At 40.0% G+C, this 22,674-nt stretch overlaps 1 protein-coding gene across 1 annotated transcript; it reads right to left on the bottom strand.

The window, feature by feature from the left end:
* Positions 1-855: 855 nt before the first annotated feature.
* On the bottom strand, positions 856-22,446 carry LOC140070234 (mucin-2-like). The gene is made up of 12 exons (XM_072116589.1): positions 22,398-22,446; positions 20,367-20,467; positions 18,547-18,698; positions 10,281-10,419; positions 9,691-9,801; positions 7,787-7,966; positions 6,877-7,116; positions 5,179-5,335; positions 4,372-4,500; positions 2,897-3,041; positions 2,736-2,779; positions 856-1,157 (listed from the first exon to the last, which is right to left on the bottom strand). Exons 2-12 carry the CDS (start codon positions 20,451-20,453, stop codon positions 856-858), a joined length of 1,686 nt encoding a protein of 561 aa, XP_071972690.1. The 5' UTR covers positions 20,454-20,467; positions 22,398-22,446.
* Positions 22,447-22,674: the final 228 nt, after the last annotated feature.

Below are 22,674 nucleotides of genomic sequence, written 5' to 3'. Positions count from 1 at the left end.
GTTTGATAAGACTGATCCCTCAAATATCCACTCTGGTGCTGTGCATACTTTTTTTCCTGTAAACTTTGCCCCAATGATGTGGTTAAAACTATAACAAAAGGCAGGGGTGTTATAACAAGTGTTATAACGGGGCCCGCAGTGTCAGGGGGCCCGGCCACCGACCAGCCACACTAAAGATCGGAGGATGTGTACCATTATATACATATTATGCTGAACATAGTACAGGATAATATTTATATAACACTGCACATCTTCCACAGTACATGGCTGAGCCAGTTGCTCAGATGAGTAATGTAGGAAAGGGGGAAAGCAGAACAGCAGGACTAGTAACCTTTCAGCTCTACCTTTGAGCTACTGTGACAACTCCGCCAAGATAAGAAGACTTCCTGACAATGAGTATATAAAGTGTGTATGGGTGTATGCATGTATGTGTGTGTATTTGCTGTGTGTGTGTGTGTGTGTATATATGTATGCTGTATGTGTTTGCATGGTGTGTACAAACTGTATGTATTTGTGTATGTGCTATATATATATATACAGTATATACAGTGTATACTGTATGCCTGTAAGTATATGATGCATGTATACTATATGTGTGTATATAATGTGAATATACTATAAGTGTGTGTATTTAATGCGTATATATTGTATGTGTGTATACGCATATGTATGTTTATGAATGTGTATATATATGAGTGTATAAATGTGTGTGTGTACAAATCAGAACATCTTTTTTTTAAGGTTAAGGGTGGCCCAATGGCACCCCTTCCAAAAAGGTATTTAAAAAGTGTGTTCTTTTGCCCCAGATTTCATTGAAGAAAATCTGTGCTTTCAGAGATCCAGCTTCAGCAGCCACTAGATTTTAGGAACAATCAGTTTAGGTTTGCACAGCTTACCTGCTTTATAAGTTTTGTTGTCAACATAGCAAATACATTTTGTTGTCGATGGTGGTGTAAAAGTAGTTGGGGCTGTCGTGGAAGTTATAGTCACTGTGGATGTAATTGTGGTAGGCGTTGTACTTCCGCACTGAACTGTGTATTCAGGTGTTGTGCCATTGATGCCACATACACGGATAAGACACATTCCTTTGCCAATATCTTTACTATCGATTGTTTGATTGTAGCCAAACATTTTTCCATTGTATTCACAATAACAAGCTGCAGATGGAATAGATGTAAGAATAGTTTAGACTTCATACAAAATTTACCAATCCCTCCTGCCGCTCCAGCAAGTCTTCTGCGTACAAAATTTACCCCCATCCCCGACACAAAGACAAACCAGTAGGCTAACATTTATGATATACTAGATAGCTTTCATAAGGTGTTTTATACATAAAACAGGGGCTAAGCTTAGAACCACACCTAAAAACTGCACAGAAATATTAGGGCTCTTTAACATTGATGTTATTTTTCACGTCTGTGGTTCACTGATTTCCACAGATGCATCACAAAGCCATTGATTTCTTTAGGTGTTTTAACATTGGCCTGTATTTTCACTGATTCCACATTGTTCTGCGGAAAAAATTATGAAACCTGTCCTATTTTTTTTCACTCATGTGGATCATGAAAGGCTATAGAAGTCTATGGTCCGCAAAAAAAACAGAGGAAACCTCAGTTTTTTTCACCGATGAGGCTGAAAATCCAGGTGTGATGTTTTCAGAGCAATGTTAAACCTTCAGTTTAATAAAAATGAAAGAAAAACACAGACAGAACTGAAGAAAAACTGAGACAAAATGGTACAGATGTGCAACCGTTGCAGAACTAACGCTGAACATCAACGCCAATGTGAAAAAGTCCTTAGACTGATCCATCTGAAGCTGTTATGTAGTATTTTTTTTCATTTACAAATGAAACCTGCTAAGTAAAGCCCATAAAAGGGCTTTCTAGGACCGGTTTTTGATTAGTGCTTCAGAGCCAATACATAAAGCTATAAAACCCCACAAGCGGTTATTGATGAAACCATCCTGGGAATCCATTAGGGTTATTATTATCCAAATGAACCAAGAAAACCCCCAAACATGTCCAAATGACATCATGTAATAAAAAAACATATGTTGCTGGTTCCCGAAACCCAAGATTTAAGGTCTAAACTTAACTGTGTTCCAAATGTACACCTTAGGCTGCGCTGGTGGCCAAAACTTCACCAGTTTGTGTAAAAACCAATATTCAAGGTAAACATTCTTAGGTAGTGTGCAGGTATGCCCCATGCCAGCCCACTCTGCTACTGGCAGGGAAAATAATCACAATTATTGGCATTTTGCAAGTAATTGAGATTATTTCAGTTCTTCTACGCCACTTTTCTAGAAGACCTAATAAATGTCCCCTATTGTTTTTGCATATGAAATGGCAGTGAGTTACGGTATGTCCTGCATCTGTCCTGTGGTACAACCCCCCTTGCCAGGGTACAGGGGTGGTCATAGGAAGCTATCTCATTTGTAAGGGACAACATAGGGGCTACATTAATGGGAAATTATCTTCACACATGAACATTTTTTAATAACATCTAATTGAATAAATGTATACATATGGCAGATGGATTAAATTATTTGCGATTACCCAGATGGGTTTACCCCTTGAAGTGCTCTTTAAGGTGTCTGTAACACGTCTATGGACTGTGATAAATTAGTACAACAGATTTGACACACAGGCCTGTCTATGGAGATCCAACATATTTTGTGTTAACTCTGATGACTGATAGCCTTAGCTAAAATATTAACACATAATTAAAAAACATACCATTTGTGTCATATTCACATTGGATGCCTTTAGTTGTACAGTTACTGAAAAAAGAAAATGAAAACATTTTTTTCACTGCAAAATTTAATTTATATAGCCAAAAATATATATTGTGCACAGTAAAATGTCAAAATCAAATACTGTCTTTTATGGTAACTTACCAGACTTCACAATTATTGCAGGATACAATTTTGTCTCCAGGTTTGTAGTAGCGTCCCATTTGATCATAGCAGCCACACTGAGCAACACACTCCATACTAACCTCTTCAAAGAAAGGCTTATCAATGGGGCACACAGGGTAACAGCCTACGGAAAGTCACACAGAGAATTACTGAAAGTCACACAAGGAATATCTCATTATGTGTTCATTACAATGCTGAAAGAAATCTGACTATAGATATGATGTGTCACAGATAATGTGTCATTTTCAGTAATTTTTGAACATCATATTTACATTTTTTTGCTAAAAATATCCTTTCCAAGGTAGACAATGTAAACAGGGTTTCCCAGGGTTAAACCTATTTGCAACATGTACATGTAATAGATCCTCAATATTAGGTCTCTTTCACAGCAATGTTACCAATTGTCTCTTCTTGGGGTACAATAGGTGATCAATAGTTATAGCCTAGAAAACAAATAAATACCATATATACTCGTGTATAAGCCGAGTTTTTCAGCACAAAAAATGTGCTGAAAAACATCCCCTCGGCTTATACACGAGTCAATATACTTAAATATACGAGTAAAAATACTTTAAAAATAAACTTATATACTCACCTTCCGGTGGCCCCGATGTGCAGCGCTGCTCCCCCGATGTCGGCGCCGCTTGTCTTCAGGCGTCCGCGCCGCTTGTCTTCAGGCTTCGGCGCCCGTCTTCTTTCTTCTGCTGGGCGCCGCCATGTCTTTCCTCCGCGCCGCTGCTGACGTCACACTAGGCGTCGCCCAGAGGGAAGACATGGCGGCGCCCAGCAGAATAAAGAAGACGGGCGCCGAAGCCTGAAGACAAGCGGCGCGGACGCCTGAAGACAAGCGGCGCCGACATCGGGGGAGCAGCGCTGCACATCGGAGGGTGAGTATATAAGTTTATTTTATTTTAATGCTGGGGGCAGGCTGTATAATGCTGGGGACAGGCTGTATACCACTGGGGGCAGGCTGTATACCACTGGGGCCACGCTGTATACCACTGGGGGCAGGCTGTATACCACTGGGGGCAGGCTGTATACCACTGGGGGCAGGCTGTATACCACTGGGGACAAGCTGTATACCACTGGGGACAAGCTGTATACCACTGGGGGCAGGCTGTATACCACTGGGGGCAGGCTGTATACCACTGGGGGCAGGCTGTATACTACTGGGGGCAGGCTGTATACTACTGGGGGCAGGCTGTATACTACTGGGGGCAAGCTGTATACTACTGGGGGCGGGCTGGGCTGGCTGTATACTATAGGGGCTGGTTGGGTATATACTGAGGGGGTCTGTGACCAATGCATTTCCCACCCTCGGCTTATACTCGAGTCAATAGTTTTTCCCAGTTTTTGGTGGTAAAATTAGGGGTCTCGGCTTATACTCGGGTCGGCTTATACTCGAGTATATACGGTACTCTAAAATAATTTGCATTAGTCCTAAATCTACATACCTTCAACTTTATTAGGTTCAGATAAACAGGTTCCAGATGGGTTTCTGCAGGTCTTCAAGCAGTTGGCACCACAAGCTTTATAGTGCCACTCACACTTGCCTTCCTCATTATAATAGTCACAGAACACAGCTGCACAAAAGGACAAGTACATATCACATCAATAATCATGAGACACTAGAAAAGTATATGTATATGGACAGGTGCACTAACATATTTATATTAATTGCATGCTGCACTTTCGATTCGTTTTTTTAAAGGGGCTATTTTTTATTCTCCATTACGGCCGTGCGGAGACTTAAAGCCATAGATGCTCCACTAGGGAATACTGGGAAGAATGCAAATAATTTTTCCAAGGTGTTAAATGGATAACAATACCTCCCTTTGCTACCTTGAAAGGCAGCCCCCTTAACACCAAGTATGACCTACAAGAAGTCTAAAAACATGATGTGGGATTAAGCCAAACCAGTATATCTATTCCATAAGGAACAGACTCCCAACTGTAGACAGCACTGTTTCAACCTGGTTGGGTCTCCTCAGTACAGTGTAGGGAACCAATTTGGCTATGTGAGAGGCTATTGACTAGGGTCAGACAGTAGGTGTTCTCCTTAAGGAGACATTGCCAATTAAGGCCACCTTAAAGGCGAGTGGAGACTTAAAGCCGTAGATGCTCCACTAGGGAATTCTGGGAAGAATGCAAATAAGTTTTCCAAAGTGTTAATGCGAATGTTATTTATATTTGCACAGTCTTTAATTTTAATGATAGTGGCTATTGAACATCTGTAATATATTCATGTAATATATACTTACGACAACGATTTGGTGTTCTCCACTCAACGCAGATGCAATGTGAGAGACATGCCTGAGCATACTGTGCTATGGCTGTGCAATAACAGTCACAATCTCCCCCTTCATCACAAGCGCATGAGTCCTTCACACATGCATCATAATAGCTAGAAGGATCAACCTGTAATGATAGTTGTGGAAGACCAGTTATTTTTGATGTAATGGTATTTTTATTTGCAAGTGACAAAAATATTTTGTGAAAAATATGCAGATGATTAGATGTAACACAAGTATCATTTGGTGATTTTGAGACTTGGCCATTTTTTAGCTCTTTTTAAAACTTGTAGTGTAGAAGGCCAACCTGTTAATAATTTAGGTACAGGGGGGTAACTTGGGGGGATGCAGATGGTGAGGTTGCAACAGGGGCCCATTGGGTGTCACTTTCCCATATGAGAAGGCTAGTAGTATACACCATACATTATAGTCAGGGGCTTGGCACAGACTTTGCACTAGGACCTATCAGCTTCAAGTTTCGCCACTGTTCAGGTAACTTTCCAACCTGTTGTAAATGGTTGTCACGTTAGGCTCAGGCATCAGGTGAAACAGGTCTGGCACAAAGTTGTGCACATTAGACAGATGAAAGGAGAATGCAGGCAGACAACAATGTTATCTGAAAGATTTTACTCACATGACGGCAACAAACTTTGGTGTTTGATGAGGCAAAAAAGTGTTATAGGAGACCAAAGTCTAACTTCAGCTGACACATTTCTGACACCTGTAACATTATGTTGGCATTCATAAAATAGTGCTGGCACATTATAGCACCTCAGCATTATCTTAACAGCTCAGTCTACATTCGTTGTGGTCATAATTTATCTGTGTCCCTTTGGCTTGACAACAATGTACTCTTGGCTGTCTTGCACACTCTCACAGCCTACCATTCTCAGTTCTGCAGCACTATGAGCGAGCATCTTCCAAGTACCTCTGGTGTAGCTACACGTCATCCCTTACAGACAATCACACTTTATTTACTGTTAGATACACTCATCTCACGCACTGACAAAGGTGGGCTGGTCTCCTCCTCCATCCACGACAGTCTGAAAACTGTAATTCATTTAAGAGCTTTATAGCTGCTAAGTGATCCTAAGGCTAGTGCAACTTAAAGCCAACCTGTCACCAGGAATGTCATTTTTAGCCGGTGACAGGTTCCTATAGCCTATGCTATGCTGATCTTAAAAATGCTTTCTGAATCATTTCAGTTACATTACCTGGCTCCCTGTCAGCTGAGTGCAGTAAGTCCCTGGGAGGGGAAAGCGGCAGCTTGTGTGTGCCTGTGCCAGTCTCCTCTCCTCCAAATTCCTGCAGCTCCCTGCCCACTTCCTGTTATGTGCATTCAGCAGGCAGGAGAGGGATGATGTGGAGGAGAGAGAGAGGAGATATTAAGAGATACAGGCACACACAGGCTGCCACTGCCTCCTCCTTGGAGACTCACCACAGGCGGCTTGCAGGGAACCAGGTAATGTGAATTAAACCTATATAAACTACTGAAGTGATTCCAAATGGTGACAAAGGCATTTTTAAAATCCGCATAGCATAGGTTAGTGGAACCTGTCACCAGCTAAAAATCACATTCCTTTTATATTTTATTATCATGACATGATTTTATATGATAAATCTATTGCTCTATTGTTCAACCATTTGATAGGCCGTTATTAAATTTACCTCAGAATGGCAGGGTTTGAACTTGTCACTCATGAGAATTCCACACTGTTTTTGAGCCCATGACTTTCGGTGGGGATTAACCTCACATGGTTCTACCATGCTCTCAGTTTCTGGACACGATGGTGATAATTTCCAGCTGTTACCAAATTCTATCACATCTTCTACAGTACATTGACCTCGAGTATTGAAATCGTTATTTGAATTTCCATCATAATTTCCACAGAGTCCACAGACATTATGCTATAAGAAGGATAAGAGATATATAACTACTCAAGACAAATATTCGACACAAGGAACATTTGATATTTGTAGGTGCAATATGTGCATGAAGAGTTCTGTTTTAATTTGACAAACATGCATCTATTTTACTTTGGGACTTTCCTTAAAGGGGTTTACCCATGGAAGGAAATTTTAGGCTGGTCAGTGTAATATTTCAGAGTGTGGGTTGGCAGACACCTCATGATTCCTCTAGTTTTCTGTGCTGACAATGTGGTTAGATTATCAGGGTACAGGTTTATATACACTTGCATTTAGCTTCTGAACATTGAGCTAGTATCTGACACATGAAAGAGAAATGAGACAGATCAGAGATGAGATGATGAGATCTATGAGATGCTTATAACACATGACATTTTCCCCTCTGCTATCACATCCATTACATACTGTCAGCTGTACTATACGCCTCCCCTTCTTTCCCCTGGATAAAGATCTTATCTGACTGTATCTATGTAAATATGTTATGTTGTTATCCTGAGTGCATTTAAGAATTTTGTCTTCATGAGAACATTCCTACAAGGAGATAATGAACTGAAAATAAGAAAAATTTGATTTAATTTTACACATCATAATATATCTGCAACTTTAACATCACACATACACCAAGCAAACTAAAAATTCAATAAATGCTTACTTGATAGTTTCCTGTGATCTTAATAGTTATACCAGTTTTTTTATCCCAAATTATGACCAATCCATTGTTTGCCCTTATGATCAAGTAAAGGCTGGTATTCCGGATCTGAAATGGTGACTCTATACTATCACCTTCATTGGTTACTTCTACTTCACCATCTGCTAAACGTAGACTGTAGCCCTAGGAATAAACCAGTTTACAGTTAGGAAAAGTTTTAAACCATTACAATTTATATTCTATTCTTTTTTATAGCTTTCAGCAGCAGTGAATTATAATTATTTCTGTCCATCCTGACAACACACTATATGGCTTTGGGCTATGGAGAGGTAAATATTCAATCATAACGCAGCCCCTTTTAAACTTGTCCGTCAGACCCATCGTCGCTCTGTCAGACTAATGGAGCAGACAGCCGTGCATGACCGTTCTGCTTCATTAATCTCTATGGAGCTGATAGAGATCGGTGAGCGTGGCAATTCTTTTCAGGTCCATACAGATTAATGGAGCAGAACTGTCATGAGCGCCCATCTGCTACATTAGTCTGACGGATTGTGGATAGGGCTTAACTTTTGTTCGTGGGAAAACCCCTTTAAAAGATGAAGGTGACAGCCTTGGTACCTACAATCTAGTAGGAGCACTAATGCCTGATACATCTCAAATAGGTAGTCTCTAAAGTCATCAAAAGGGTTAAAAGCATAAGGTTTGAATATTTCAGAATATTTCACTGTCCACAAACTGGAGGCCCCACCAGGAGACAGACAAGTGCACTAGGAAACGTGGAGGGGGCCATAGGAGGGCAACAACCCAGCACCAGGACCGCAACTCCTGCTTTGTGCAAGAAGGAACAGGAGGAGCCAGAGCCCTGCAAAATGACCTCCAGCAGCCAAAAATGTGCATGTGTCTGCACAAACTTTTAGAAACTGACTTCATGAGGATGGTATGAGTGCCTGACGCCTACAGGTGGGGTTATGTTCACAGAGACTTGATATTTGCCAGAAAAAAGCAGGATTGGCAAATTCGCCACTGGCACCCTATGCTCTGCACAGATGAAATCAGGTTCACACAGAGCACAGAAGGAGTTACAGAAGGAGTCTGGAGACACCACGGAGAGTGCTCTGCTGCAAAATGCTTCAGCATGATCGGTTTGGCAATGGATCAGTAATGGTGTGGGTTGGCATTTCTTTGGAGGGCTGGACAGTCCTCCATTTGCTCGCCAGAGGTAGCCTGACTGCCATTACGTACCAAGATGAGATCCTCAGACCCGGTATGACACCATATGCTGGTGCGGTTGGCTCTGGGTTCCCCCTAATGCAGGACAATGCTAGACCTTAAATCGCTGGAGTGAGTCAGCAGTTCCTAAGATGAAGGCATTGGAGCTTTGGTCTGTCTTGCACGTTCCTGAGAACATCTGGGACATCATCTCTCGCTCCATCCACCAATGTTACGTTGCACCACAGATTGTTCAAGAGTTGGTGGATGGTTTAGTCCAGGTCTGGGAGGAGATCCCTCAGGAGACCATCAGCAACTTCCCAAACAGCCTATATAATAATCCACTACTGAGCATGGTCTATCATCCTCAACTCCCCCCACTTCCAACCACCTATGCTTTATTGGCTTCCTAGAGTCACAAGTCAGTTTAAAACTAAGACAGAGCTGTACCATGCAGAGAAGAGTTAACTCTATATAATTAAACCGTGATTGGGGTCCAAAAATGCTATTTCATCCAATGCCTGGTATAGAATGAAACTTCATTGTTCTATTCATATTACATCCTGCACATTAATTTCATCAGATACATGCCATCTTTATTAAGAATGTGATGTTGCTGTAACTTGGAAAATTAATAAATACTATGTTATAGCAAGACTGGTTTGAGGAAAATATATTAACAAATGTTATTGACTCACTCGTAAAAAGACTTTGATGGTTTTTGCACAAGTTGTACCGGTGTCACTGCACTGCGTGTTTTCAGAAATAATGCGAAAAGTTCCATTCTCGACATTAGTGCCACAGTAATCCTGTAATTATACATTTTATGAAAATGATATGAACAAAGAAAAAGAAAACAATTATGATTATAATAAAGACTTCAACTGCCAATTATTTTTATTATTATTATTTTATTATTTATTATAGTATTATTTTTAAAACAATTATTTTTTATTACATGAATATTTTTTGAACATCCATATAAAACAAGTACTCACTAAGGCCTCATGCACGTGATTGTAAATGTGTGCCATGAGCTCTCTAGGACTCCGTGTAGGTACTGTAGCTCAGTTGTCGGTGTGGAACAGCAGCCCTGAACTGTTATAATGATGCTGCTGATGCAAGGGGGGGAGAAGGGACTCCTTGCATCACATATCACTATGCTGCTTGGAAATCCAACCTCGCCATTGGATCATTCAAATCGTGCCAGCAGCCGTTTCATGTGTTTTGGTTGATTACTTTGCACAGAATAAATAAGCTGTGAGTGCATAGCTGATATATTACGTACCTGAACCAAAGTATATTCACACTGCCCACTGTATCGGTAATGCTTTTTGTCAAACGTTATATAATTTCCTTCTCCATAAACAAAGCACTCAGCCAGGGCTTCTTGGTTGGCACAATCCCATTTACGGTTATTACAGGTACTTGAAAAACAATGTTGAACATGGTGTAAGCAAATAATAACAAATCAAATTTTCAGTGACAGAAAAAAGTAAAACTTTAGTGGTCAAGAGGATCCACATTATTCTGAAATTGAGTAACATTGTAATTAAAAAGCTATATAGATTTCATAACATAATATGGACAAAAAAAGGACTGTTTTACGCAAGCATAAAACAAATTATAGCCACAACAAATGAAGTGCTGTATAGATTTTTCTGAAACTATCTGTTATGGTTGTGCAGGAGCACTTCCCCCATCCCACTGTGTGAAATTACAAGAGGCAGAGGGAGGGGGAAGTGCCTAGGGAGCAGGACTCATCTGGCTCATTGGTATAATTTTAAAAGTTGATTTTAGAAAGAAGGAGACCATAACAGATGTAAGAAGATTATCACAGTCACAGGTGTTTGCACCGGTTTTCTGTCTGACTGCACTAGAAAGAATGTGCAAAGTGTGGTTGGAAAACCAAAGGAAAAACTGGTACGGCGCTATTGAAAGGGTAATCTTCAGGTAGGGTAATAGGTTTATTAGTTCCAGAGTAAACGCGTTTCGGGCAAACTGCCCTTCTTCAAGTACAATATGGAAGGGGGTTTCTATACAGTATTAAAAACATTCAATCAATAGTCAAACAATATTTAAAAATGGATACATATACATATACATATATATATAAAAATTATAGTGTAACAAATCTCAGGGTAATGTGCAGAGTCTTAAGGGAGCGAGATCATTTGTGAGATGGGAAAGTTTCAGTTAAAATTGATATTATTTAAAAATAGTAGAAGTTCATAGGAAAAAAAATATATATATATATAGACAACAATCAATTCTTAAAAGGAGGGATGTTTATCCACTAGTGGGGATTAAATGGCATAAATAAATATTAATATACTGAGTGTTGGGTATATAGCTGTGATGGTAGAGGCTATTAATTGGTGTTAGGAGTGGCCATCAAATATTTGTAAATAGGAATAGAAAAGGACCTAAATACTTAATACTTACAGTGGTTGAGCTCCGGGGTCGGGAGATGTTTGAGCGCCAACACACAAGACACACGGGCTGGGTGAATGCCGCGTGTATAAACGCTAGGTGGGCGGAAGTGAGGGAGAGACCGGACCGGAAGTTGACGGCCGGGGCTAGGTTACGCGTTGTCATGGAGACCTGACGCGCTGAGTGTCATTGGTCGGCACGAGATCGTGGCACGGCACGGAACCAGAGGTAGATAAAGGGGGTTCTACTAGGAGGTATTGTAGTGATCATTGGATAAATATAAAGATTACAATATAACAAAATTAAAATTAAATAATTAAAATGAACATAAATACATAAAAAATGTTTAGATAAAGGACAGTAAAGGAACAGTAAGACAAAACGTTGATTGAGGACCATATACCAATTATCCAGTGTTGGGCAATGGACATAGATTATCTGGGGTCTTCTAAAGTTTCATTTAATCCATCGGGCATAAGTGTTTTCAATTTAAAAATCCAGAACATTTCGCGTTGTCTAAGTTTATTAAATCTTGAATGACAGGAAATATCAATTTGTTCAATGGGGGTGACATAAAAAGCTTCCATATTACAGTCATGTACGGCCGCCGCGTGTCTAGACACGCTGTGCTTGGGGAACCCTTTTAGAATATTAGATCTATGGTTATTCAGACGGCTTTTGAGTGTCTGAGTGGTTCTCCCTATATATTGGAGCCCGCAGGAACATTCGATCAAATAAATTACAAAGGATGAGCTACAGTTTAAAAATGATTTAATGGGAAAGGATTCTTTTGTGATATTTGAGTGGAATTCTTTTTTCCGGTGTGAAATTGATTGACAGCATTTGCAGAGATTATGTCCACATTTATAGGATCCTTTTATGGCCGGAAAGAAAGACATTTTAGATTTGTTGGTGTGGCTGTTGGGCTTTTTAAGACGGCTGGGTGCTAGTGAGTTACGTAAAGTAGTGTTACGTCTATAGGTAAATCTAGGAGTTTTGGATAGAGATTTGCCCAGATGTGGGTCAAGAAGTAGTATGTTCCAGTGTTTATTAAAAATTTGTTTTATCCTTGATGAATGTTGGGAGAAGGTGGAAATGAAATTAGATGTAAAATTATTTCTATTAGGTTCTAAGGGGTCTTTGGGGGTCGTATTCTTTGTTTTTTTGTATAAACAGTCTTTTTGGTTTATTGATTCAACTTTAGACCTTGAATCTCGAATTAATTGAGTGGGATAGCCCTTGTCTTTGAATCTTCTAGCCAGTTGGGTGGATTGTTCTGAAAAGTCTTTGTTGGTGGTACAGTTCCTTCTAAGTCTCTTAAACTGTCCGTAGGGGACATTTAGGAGCCATTTTTTGAAATGTGCACTAGAAAAGTCTAGATAGCTGTTGCTATCCACAGATTTGAAAAAAGTACGAGTGTTGAGAACATTGTTTGAATTCGGGAATATTTCAATGTCAAGGAACTCTGCTTTGTTCTTAGTTGCAGTAAACGTGAATTGTAGTCCCCAGGGATTCAGGTTTAGATCACGTGTAAACGTATTAATTTCATCAAGGGAACCATCCCATATAATGAAGACGTCGTCAATGAAACGTTTGTACAATTTACATTTAGTAAAAAATGGGTGTAGGTAAAGGAAGGTTTCTTCTAGATGTCCGACGACCAAATTGGCAAAGCTGGGAGCGAACTTAGTGCCCATGGCAGTCCCTTTAGTTTGGATGTAAATATCTGACTTAAATGTAAAGTAGTTGTGGGTCAAAATAAATTGTATAGCGTCCAGGATAAATGAAATTTGTGACGGTAAATTTTCAGGGTCTTTGTCCAGAAAGTATTTAATTGATTGTATTCCACAGCTGTGGTCAATGTTGGTGTATAAAGAGCAGATATCCATAGTTAGAAAGTAATAAGTGTTTGTCCAAGGGTGATTTAGAGTAGTATTAATAAAATCGGTGGTATCTTGGATATGGGAGCTCAAGTTTAGGACATATTTCTGTAAGAAAAGGTCAATGTAATGTGACAGGTTTGAGGTGATGGAGTTGATTCCCGCAATGATAGGTCGGCCGGGTGGATTAATGATACTTTTATGAACTTTTGGTAGATAGTAAAATAACGGAGTGGTTGGTTCTTGTATTAGAAGGTATAGAAATTCATTTTTGTTTAGAATGCCTTCTGTAAGACCTTTTTTAAGGAATGTTTCCAACTCTTTGTTAAAGAGAGTGGTCGGATTGTAGTCCATTTTTCTATAAAAATCTGTATCTGATAGTAGGCGTATTGATTCTAGGACATATGAGTCCCTAGACTCATATGTCCTAGAATCAATACGCCTACTATCAGATACAGATTTTTATAGAAAAATGGACTACAATCCGACCACTCTCTTTAACAAAGAGTTGGAAACATTCCTTAAAAAAGGTCTTACAGAAGGCATTCTAAACAAAAATGAATTTCTATACCTTCTAATACAAGAACCAACCACTCCGTTATTTTACTATCTACCAAAAGTTCATAAAAGTATCATTAATCCACCCGGCCGACCTATCATTGCGGGAATCAACTCCATCACCTCAAACCTGTCACATTACATTGACCTTTTCTTACAGAAATATGTCCTAAACTTGAGCTCCCATATCCAAGATACCACCGATTTTATTAATACTACTCTAAATCACCCTTGGACAAACACTTATTACTTTCTAACTATGGATATCTGCTCTTTATACACCAACATTGACCACAGCTGTGGAATACAATCAATTAAATACTTTCTGGACAAAGACCCTGAAAATTTACCGTCACAAATTTCATTTATCCTGGACGCTATACAATTTATTTTGACCCACAACTACTTTACATTTAAGTCAGATATTTACATCCAAACTAAAGGGACTGCCATGGGCACTAAGTTCGCTCCCAGCTTTGCCAATTTGGTCGTCGGACATCTAGAAGAAACCTTCCTTTACCTACACCCATTTTTTACTAAATGTAAATTGTACAAACGTTTCATTGACGACGTCTTCATTATATGGGATGGTTCCCTTGATGAAATTAATACGTTTACACGTGATCTAAACCTGAATCCCTGGGGACTACAATTCACGTTTACTGCAACTAAGAACAAAGCAGAGTTCCTTGACATTGAAATATTCCCGAATTCAAACAATGTTCTCAACACTCGTACTTTTTTCAAATCTGTGGATAGCAACAGCTATCTAGACTTTTCTAGTGCACATTTCAAAAAATGGCTCCTAAATGTCCCCTACGGACAGTTTAAGAGACTTAGAAGGAACTGTACCACCAACAAAGACTTTTCAGAACAATCCACCCAACTGGCTAGAAGATTCAAAGACAAGGGCTATCCCACTCAATTAATTCGAGATTCAAGGTCTAAAGTTGAATCAATAAACCAAAAAGACTGTTTATACAAAAAAACAAAGAATACGACCCCCAAAGACCCCTTAGAACCTAATAGAAATAATTTTACATCTAATTTCATTTCCACCTTCTCCCAACATTCATCAAGGATAAAACAAATTTTTAATAAACACTGGAACATACTACTTCTTGACCCACATCTGGGCAAATCTCTATCCAAAACTCCTAGATTTACCTATAGACGTAACACTACTTTACGTAACTCACTAGCACCCAGCCGTCTTAAAAAGCCCAACAGCCACACCAACAAATCTAAAATGTCTTTCTTTCCGGCCATAAAAGGATCCTATAAATGTGGACATAATCTCTGCAAATGCTGTCAATCAATTTCACACCGGAAAAAAGAATTCCACTCAAATATCACAAAAGAATCCTTTCCCATTAAATCATTTTTAAACTGTAGCTCATCCTTTGTAATTTATTTGATCGAATGTTCCTGCGGGCTCCAATATATAGGGAGAACCACTCAGACACTCAAAAGCCGTCTGAATAACCATAGATCTAATATTCTAAAAGGGTTCCCCAAGCACAGCGTGTCTAGACACGCGGCGGCCGTACATGACTGTAATATGGAAGCTTTTTATGTCACCCCCATTGAACAAATTGATATTTCCTGTCATTCAAGATTTAATAAACTTAGACAACGCGAAATGTTCTGGATTTTTAAATTGAAAACACTTATGCCCGATGGATTAAATGAAACTTTAGAAGACCCCAGATAATCTATGTCCATTGCCCAACACTGGATAATTGGTATATGGTCCTCAATCAACGTTTTGTCTTACTGTTCCTTTACTGTCCTTTATCTAAACAATTTTTATGTATTTATGTTCATTTTAATTATTTAATTTTAATTTTGTTATATTGTAATCTTTATATTTATCCAATGATCACTACAATACCTCCTAGTAGAACCCCCTTTATCTACCTCTGGTTCCGTGCCGTGCCACGATCTCGTGCCGACCAATGACACTCAGCGCGTCAGGTCTCCATGACAACGCGTAACCTAGCCCCGGCCGTCAACTTCCGGTCCGGTCTCTCCCTCACTTCCGCCCACCTAGCGTTTATACACGCGGCATTCACCCAGCCCGTGTGTCTTGTGTGTTGGCGCTCAAACATCTCCCGACCCCGGAGCTCAACCACTGTAAGTATTAAGTATTTAGGTCCTTTTCTATTCCTATTTACAAATATTTGATGGCCACTCCTAACACCAATTAATAGCCTCTACCATCACAGCTATATACCCAACACTCAGTATATTAATATTTATTTATGCCATTTAATCCCCACTAGTGGATAAACATCCCTCCTTTTAAGAATTGATTGTTGTCTATATATATATATATTTTTTTTCCTATGAACTTCTACTATTTTTAAATAATATCAATTTTAACTGAAACTTTCCCATCTCACAAATGATCTCGCTCCCTTAAGACTCTGCACATTACCCTGAGATTTGTTACACTATAATTTTTATATATATATGTATATGTATATGTATCCATTTTTAAATATTGTTTGACTATTGATTGAATGTTTTTAATACTGTATAGAAACCCCCTTCCATATTGTACTTGAAGAAGGGCAGTTTGCCCGAAACGCGTTTACTCTGGAACTAATAAACCTATTACCCTACCTGAAGATTACCCTTTCAATAGCGCCGTACCAGTTTTTCCTTTGGTTTTCCAACCACACTTTGCACTTAACTACACCGGTTAACCGTTCCTCCAGACGGACTACACCGGCTACCTGATGGGCAGCTATTGATGTAACTATATGCGCTTTTTTAGCGCACTAAGGTGAGCATAACATATAGGGGGGGTGTCGCTTACACCCTCCCACAGAACGACCTTGACGCCTATTGATATATCCTCCTACCCCACAATAATACACGAGGCGCCGTCCTCTTGTTTTGCCTTCTCCCCCCCCTTTTTTCTCTCTGTTGTTTTAGCACTAGAAAGAATGTGCAAATTGCTTACACATGTATTTATAAAGTGTCTGCGCCAGTTTTGTGTCCGACAAGGCAGAAAAAATGTGCACCTGAAGGAACGTATTAGTTCTTAGTCTGACCGTGCGCCACAATAATTGGTGAACACTTTCAGAGTAGGGCAGGGGGTGTCATATTAATGAAGAACGTGCCTTTCAGATGCAGTCAAAAGCCGCGGGTGCATGGTGATCGTCGCTCTCTGTAATGCCAGCCACCAGAGCGACAATCCATTGCCATGACAGCCTCTGGTCTTTATAAGACCTGAGGCTATGTGATTTACACAGATCTGTTACAATCTGGCAAAATGACACTTTTTCACCATACCATTTTTTTCCAACACATAAAATATTGAATAAAAAGGTTATACTGTCCCCAAAATGGTAACAAAGAAAATACAGCTCATTCCATAAAAAATAACACCACACAGTACCTTCACCAAAGTATGAAATTGTTATTAGTGCCAGAAGATGGTGATATGAAGGATTTTTTTTTGTACAGAAGCTTTTAATTTTTTTTTAACGTGCGTTATCTGCGTGGGAAAAACGCATTGAAATTGCATTGAAAATGCGCATGAAAAACTGAGACACTGAAAAAATTGATGAAACCCTGATCGCACCCTGATCAGACTCTGATGTGATCTGCAATGCAAGTGAGAAAGAGGCCTAAGGGTTTAACTGTGCGCTCCAAATTACACCTATCTTTTATTCCTTTGGTTGGTACGATCACAGTGATACCAAAACTATGGGGCAGATTTACTTACCCGGCCTATTCGCGATCCAGCGGCGCGTTCTCTGCGCTGGATTCGGGTCCGGACAGGATTTATGATGGTAGTTCCTCCGCCGTCCACCAGGTGGCGCTGCTGCGCTGAAGTCCGCTGGAATGACTCGAAATACACCGGCCTATCCTGGATGAAGGTGAGTGAAATTTTCGCGACACAATTTTTTTTTTAAATGCGGCGGTTTTTCCGAATCCGTCGGGTTTTCCCTCGGCCACGCCCCCGATTTCCGTCGCGCGCATGCCGGTGCCAATGCGCCACAATCCGATCGCGTGCGCCAAAATCCCGGAGCAATTCAGGTACAATCGGCGCAAATCGGAAATATTCGGGTAACACGTCGGGAAAACACGAATCGGGCCCTTAGTAAATGACCCCCTATATGTTTTAAAGAGGACCTGTCACCCAAATTTTCGGCTAAAGTAAGCAGCTCCTAGTGCTTGAACAAACGTCGCAAACCTCCGGTAACGCTATCTAACACTGCGGCGGGGTACAATGTAATCATCGATCCGTTCACAAAGTGGCACGATGAATTCATGAGGGGGCAGTCCGAGGCTCTGCCTCTTCCCTGGACCGCCCCGCTCGCTTCATAGGCCGGCAGCGACTGCCGCGCGCCAGGCAGCAGTCACCGCCCCTAGCCACGTCCCAGCCCCGCCCCCTCATGCGTTTGTTCAAGCACTTCTAGTGCCGGAAATTTGGGTGACAGGTCCTCTTTAATACATTTTAAAACCTTCTGTAAAATAATTAATTAATTCATTTTGCCATCTTCTGTTAATAACTTTTTAATCCTTCCGTCTACGGAGCTGTGGCAGGTGTCATTTTCTTGCTGGAAGAGCTGATGTTTTCTTTTCTACCATTTTGGGGACTGTACAACTTTTTGATCACCATTCTATTTTGAAAGCATTGATTTTGATGAATGGTTAGCTACACACCACATATTGCAGCCGATCTTGGCTTTTCCACCATGGTCATATATCTTGTCATTGTGAAAACAGGTACAGCGACCACTAGGCACGCATCCTCCTTTGCCGTCTGCCAACTTGTCTTGAGGACAAATACAACCAGAAACACACTCGTTGCTGATCTGTTATATGAAACAAAACATATAACTGGTTTATGATCCAAAATGATGAATACAGGGAGGCATTTCACTACATAAAAAGGAAATCTACTATCAAAATGAAGCATGATAAACCAGGGACACTTACTCATAGACCAGGCACCATAACTGTGGTAATCTTCTTGTATTTGATATCCATGGCCTCCTACTTTCTAATATCAACTTTAATAATTAGGCTGACAAACCAGAAGGGCTCTGGTGGATGTTAATATAGCTCATCCCTGCTGTGGCTTCACAGATTAGATGCAAGGAGCACTTGCCCCTCCCACTGTGTGCTGAAACTTCCTTTGCTGCAGTGCGATGACATCAGGCAGAGGGAGGGTGGAAGTGCAGAGGGAACAGGGGGAGGGGATACAGTGTAAAAGCCTATGGTGCTGCAGCACATTGGGGCTCTAGTAACGCTCCCCGTAGCGCTTCTGAATCATTAACATAACTTTAAAAGTTGATTTTAGAAGGAATAAGATTGTGGATAACAAATATAAAAAGATTGCCACAGTTATGGTGCATGGATCTATGAGTAAGTGCCCCTGGTTTATCATGATGGATTTTGATGGTGGATTTCCTTTAAGTGAATTACATTTAGAATATTTCCATATAAAAGTTGGTTATAGGTCAAAGGGGATATCATCAATGTGTTTCTGTCTAGCTTCTGCAGAAAATCTAATATTCAGAACGAGTAAGTTCTGTGTGTAAATTTGCCTGCATTAAATATGTAGAATATCCAAAGGCAATTGACTAAGAATATCCAAATGGCTGGTGAAACTTGAAGCCACTTAACAGGCTGTTGGCAGAGTATAGAAAGAATAGTGCCTATTTTTGATACATTAAATATGTAGCTTAAATGAAAAACACACACATTTTCAGCACGGCTCGAACCATTATATGTCTGGGAGTCTACCGCTTTCCCCAAGGATTGTAATATACAGGCAGTCCCCGGGTTACATACAAGATAGGGTCCGTAGGTTTGTTCTTAAGTTGAATTTGTATGTAAGTCGGAACTGTATATTGTATAATGTTAGATCCAGACAAAAAAACATTTTTGCCCCAGTGACAATTGGTGTTTCAAAATTTTTGCTGTAATGGGACCAAGGGTTATCAATAAAGCTTCATTAGACACCTTACAGCTTATCATTGCAGTCTGGGACCATAGTAAAGCATCCATAGAGCTTCACCAGTGGTCACAGTGGGCAGAGGGGTCCATCTGTAACTATGGGTCGTCTGTAAGTCGAGTGTCCTTAAGTAGGGGACCACCTGTATTGGCAATACGTCGGAAATTCCCCATGCAATCCCTATCCTAATGAGCTTGTTGGTGCACTGACGTTCCTGCCTGGAACACTACCCTCTATGTCAGGTTAGAAAGGCATTTGTAAGAAACATGGCGTGGGAATATCCTGTGAATGGCATATTTGAAAGAAATAAGAAAGACATGTAGGAAATCACAGTGCATTTCTCTACAACATGCTGCCAGCTGATTATAATGCTTGGTGTAGCTAGTAGACTCCCTTTTCATTATAGTACTGTAGTCTCTTAATGTAGGGCCGAGTGACCTTTGAGGCACTTTCAGTTCAACAGGCAACATACTAATCTACCTTTTACATTTTACAGTCCACATATACTTCCACGTATACTTACACAGTCCACATTTAAGTTTTGACAGGTCCTTACGCACTCAATTCCTGTAGAGCCTACAGGCTCTTTAGAGCAATTAAAGAAGACCATCGGTGCCTTACAATCTAAAATGAAATACATTGGAATACATTCAAATTATAGCAATAATCATTATTTTTATACCATATTTATAGTATTAAGTATACTATAGGTATACTCTATCTGGTGTAATCTACTAAATATAACAGGTGCCCACTACTTACTGTCTGATCAGCATGGACCAACTCTCAGATCAAGAGAAAACGAAGCACGCTGACACGCAGCTTATCAAACCAGCATGCTTCTTTATAAAAGCCCACAAATTACATGTGACACATCAGAACAAAGACAGTCATCATTTGTGTTAGATGTGAAATGGCAAAAATGTGGTGTTTTGGACACGTGGAAGGTATTTTCTATTACAGAGTTCACTGCCAGCATATTTGTTTTTATATTTTGATAGATCAGCATTTTGGAACACCAAGCGACATATACAAGTTTTTTATTTTATTTGTTTATTGTATATCAAGGAGAAAGGGGATGATTTAAACTTTCAGGTGTTATTTATTTTTTAACTTATTTTAAATGTATTTTTAGACCTAACCCTAATCCTGGAAGCGATGTCCTAAGAGGCAATAGTTTATAGTCCTTTCCCCATATGGAAAATGGCTCTACTTACCTACTTTCTCCCTTTTTTTCTTCCTGCATGTATCGCCACTAGCCTCTGGCAGTAAGCAGTACAGTCGTCAGATACGTTAGAGGAAATCTACCACCAGGATGAAGGATTGTAAACCGAGCACACTGACATAGTGGTGTGTGTCCCCTCAGGCAGAATCCACTTTTCTTTAAGTTTCTTATGCCCTTGTTTTTAAGAATAAAGGGTTTTACAATTATGCAAATTAGTCTAAGGGTCTCCAGGCTTCATTAAAACCAATGGAGCCTGGAGCCCCTTAGGCTCATTTGCATAGTTTTAAAATCCTTTTAAAAAAAAAAAAAACAGGGAATAAGAAGCTAAAATGAGAGCAGATCCTGCCAGAGAGGGCACACACCAGTATGTCAAAGTGTTTGGTTTAAAATCCTTTATCCTGGCAGTAGATGTTCTATAAATGAAAACAACCACTCAAAAAACACAAAAAACCCTAGAAATACTCACCTCCGCTCCTTTTCATCTTAATCTCGGCGCTGTCTGTCGCTAGTCTTGACATGCCGGGATCACCTAGAAAAGAAACTTATAATTAGCAGCACAGAGCTGCTGGTAGCATGGGAGAAGGAGGTGCGAGGACGTGCATAATCAGCAGCCTGGAGCGCTGGACATCTTGTCCCTGCCCTCTGTGCTGCTAATTATACGTTTCTTTTCTAGGTGATTCCGACATGTCAAGACTAGCGACCGATAGTGATGGGATCAAGATGAAGAGGAGCGGAGGTGAGTATTTTTAGGTTTTTGCGTTTTTTGAGGGTTTGATTTCCTTTAACCCTTGCAACTACTCACCCCTATCATTCTGCTAAGTGTTTAAGTAACACCACCTGTAGTTGTTCACAGATGCATCTATCCACTTCCACTATCTATTTTACTAGAAACATAGGGGGACATTTATCATACACCAGTGCTTGTGCGCCAGCATATGATGCAGTTTGTGCCTCTCTGGCGCAAACATCAGGAGGCTCCAACCTTTGGGTGCATTTGGTGGCCGGCCAGTGCAGCACTGGGCCTGACGTTGATTTGCACTATTAACCTGTAACCCTGAAATTGTTTTCTACCTCTATTCACGTTAACCCTTTGGACAACATATCCATCTGTATGCCCAAGCCGAGGAGGTTACAGCAAATTTCTATATGACCGTTACCTAGCGATACAAGGTGAGCATAGCTATATCTGCTTATCCTAACTTCCATTTCAAGTCTTATTTTGTTTCTGCACCATGAGACACAGAGTGGATTTTTTTCTCTGCAGATACAACTTAACAAACACACGTCACCATATTTGTATTTAGCATATTATGTTTTTGTTTGTTTTACCTTTTGTTTGCAGTTGGCTGTAGTCACAAAGTAGCTTCCCATCACGACAGATACTGTAAATGAAAGCCCAGCTTTAATCATTTCTTAATTGCTTGAATGAATATACATTAAGTCTACAGAAAAATTGCTCTGGTTCATTGTATTTTGCAATGTATATTATGTATGTATATATATGATGCTTATCTAGCCATCAAAGACCAACAGAAGCACAAAGGGAGCTTTATATATCAAATCTAGATTTATAGTCAACAATACCAATATACATCTATTAATAGTT

The sequence above is a fragment of the Engystomops pustulosus genome, chromosome 7 (genome assembly GCF_040894005.1).
Source record: "Engystomops pustulosus chromosome 7, aEngPut4.maternal, whole genome shotgun sequence".
Classification (NCBI taxonomy): domain Eukaryota; kingdom Metazoa; phylum Chordata; class Amphibia; order Anura; family Leptodactylidae; genus Engystomops; species Engystomops pustulosus.
Note: the sequence above shows the minus strand (reverse complement) of the source record. Positions and strands in the feature narration are given on the sequence as shown.